Source organism: Rhincodon typus, chromosome 5 (assembly GCF_021869965.1).
Source record: "Rhincodon typus isolate 14 chromosome 5, sRhiTyp1.1, whole genome shotgun sequence".
NCBI classification, from domain to species: domain Eukaryota; kingdom Metazoa; phylum Chordata; class Chondrichthyes; order Orectolobiformes; family Rhincodontidae; genus Rhincodon; species Rhincodon typus.
The window spans coordinates 8,096,595-8,098,939 of record NC_063336.1 but is presented as its reverse complement, the minus strand read 5'-3'; the positions used below and the strand labels follow the sequence as shown (position 1 = coordinate 8,098,939).

At 45.3% G+C, this 2,345-nt stretch overlaps 1 protein-coding gene across 1 annotated transcript in view; it reads left to right on the top strand.

Moving 5' to 3' along the window:
* LOC109922547 (poly [ADP-ribose] polymerase 1-like) overlaps positions 1–2,345 on the top strand; it is a 16,241-nt gene that overhangs the window by 4,806 nt on the left and 9,090 nt on the right. Inside the window, exons 2-3 of the mRNA XM_048596654.1 lie at positions 34–196; positions 1,998–2,113. Coding sequence (XP_048452611.1) covers positions 34–196; positions 1,998–2,113 — 279 coding nt within the window. The remainder of the gene's footprint in view (positions 1–33; positions 197–1,997; positions 2,114–2,345) is intronic.

Here is a 2,345-nt window from a genome sequence, read left to right as displayed (position 1 = left end):
TCTGACTGTTGTGTGAAATTTGCTTCCTTGCAGTCACCGATGTTTGATGGGAAGGTGCCCCACTGGCACCACTACGCCTGCTTCTGGAAGCGAGCGCGGGTAGTGTCACCCACGGACGTAGACGGATTATCAGACCTTCGCTGGGATGACCAAGAGAAGATTAAAAAGACCATCGAAACCGGAGGAACGGGAGGAGGTACCTTTTATTATTATTATTGCTCCCACGTTTCTAATGGGACTGTAAGTCCAAATCTTCTCCCTCATCTTAATTATCCTGCACTATCACTTCACTCAGTCTTTTATCCCTGTCCAAGTCTACCTCTCATTTCTGCCATTTACACTGTCTTGATGTGGCTTTCAAATAAAATTAAATTAGAATGAAGAAAGACCCTGCTATCTCGTTCCCGGAATCTGCTGTTTTCACTGTCCCCCTTGCTTTTATATTTAGGTCACTTGATTTTTATTGGAAATGTTTTGTTGTTTTATAAAGGTTGAGAATGTTAATTCTTTGCTGGTAGATTTTGATTGGATAAATAGTTCAAGATGGTAGATTGAACCACATGATTTTAAAAAGAATGAAATGTTTTCAGAGCTGTTTTCCTTGTTCATCGCTGTCAACATGTTTAGGGATCGGTAATTTAATGGTTAAATAGTTGTCTCAACAGTTTGTTGCCTTTGAGGTCTCTGGCATCTTAGGTTTGTCGCTCTTAATGTCCTCCATACAGGACATCTGATCATAGAGAGGTGTAGACCGCACTTCAATCAAAATTAAAGACATTAGGGCTTACCTGATGTTTCAAGTGTACAATCTCAGCTGCATTTTTCTAAAGTAAATATCTTCAGTTTTCTTTTTTAAGTGCAGTGCAATCTGTATTTTCACGGGACAGGAATGCCCAGATTCCTAACACCCAATCTATCCCACCTCACAGACCATGCTGAGGAGGAAGATGAGGACTGTTTGTTATTGTCCATTTTTGTTTCCCATCTCTCTGGCTTGCCCTTGAGACACGCAGACCTGGCATTCTGCTCCTGACTCTGGCTTCATTTCCTGTCCTGCCACTTTGTTCTGTTTCCAGTGTTGTGACCCTTGGGTTTTGGGGAGTTCCAGGCCCAGCCTCGTTGGTGGATAGATTCTAAGTGATAAACCAAGATTTATTCTACTTAGAATATGTGCAAACAATGGGGAGACATGTTTAAACCTCCCATATAATCACAATAATAACAGCACAAAAGGAGGCCATTGGGCCTGCCATCCCCAACTATCCTACTAGTCCCATTCCCCTGCTCTTTCACTGTCTGTTTGTCTTTCCTCCCATCTGAGGCTTGGGCCATGAGCTTTGATTGGATTGGTCTACTCCTCTGGGCAAGACTCTGCAATGGTTTCCTCTTCGTTTCTGAGGGATGACTGGCTGGGAGACTTTCTGGCCTTTCCCATCTGCGTTCAGGTGTATTCTGCAGGTCGATAATCACACCGGCCAATAAGTCCTGGTGTGGGACTGCCTCATAGGGACGGACACTACCCACTCCACCACAAGACCTCCCTGCTTTTTCATTACAACCCTGTAATGTTTTCTTGTGCAGATATTCAACCAATTCTTTTTGGAAAGTCGTTATTGAGCCTGTCTCCATCGCGTTTACAGGCAGCACTTCCTTTAGTTCTTTTCCCTGTGACCTGGAATCTGTGTCCTTGCCATTGCTTCCAACCTTTCTGCCATTGGAAATGGTTTCTCCTTCCTTGCTCTTAACAGAACCTTTTTTAATTCGGAACGCCTGTATCAAATCAACTCCCAATCTTCTATAATGAACCAACTTACATTTGCTGCTCACCAGACAATAACTAGCAGTCGAGACTATGAAGCATAGGTTGTGCCTGTGCCATAATCTACTGTGGCCAAAATGTAGAGACTCATTTATCCAATGGTGGATTCTGGGAAAACGTGTGGGAATTGGGGGTTCCACTATCTCTCTCCTTCACGTGTTCTTTCTCAAACTCACAGGAAAAGGCGGTGATCAGGGAGAGAGTAAAGGGGAGAAGACCTTGATTGATTTTGCTGTGGAGTACGCCAAATCAAACAGGAGCACCTGTAAAGGCTGCAGTGAAAAAATAGAGAAGGTGAGAGGATATCACATGATTACTTCTAGTGTTGAAGTGTTAGAAAAGCCCAGCATGGGAACTGGGGCCTAGTCAGGATGACGCAGCGTGGACAGTGGGCCCTGGTCAGGATGGCGCAGCGTGGACAGTGGGCCCTGGTCAGGATGGCGCAGCGGGAACAGTGGGGCCTGGTCAGGATGGCGCAACGTGGACAGTGGGGCCTGGTCAGGATGGCGCAGCGTGGACAGTGGGG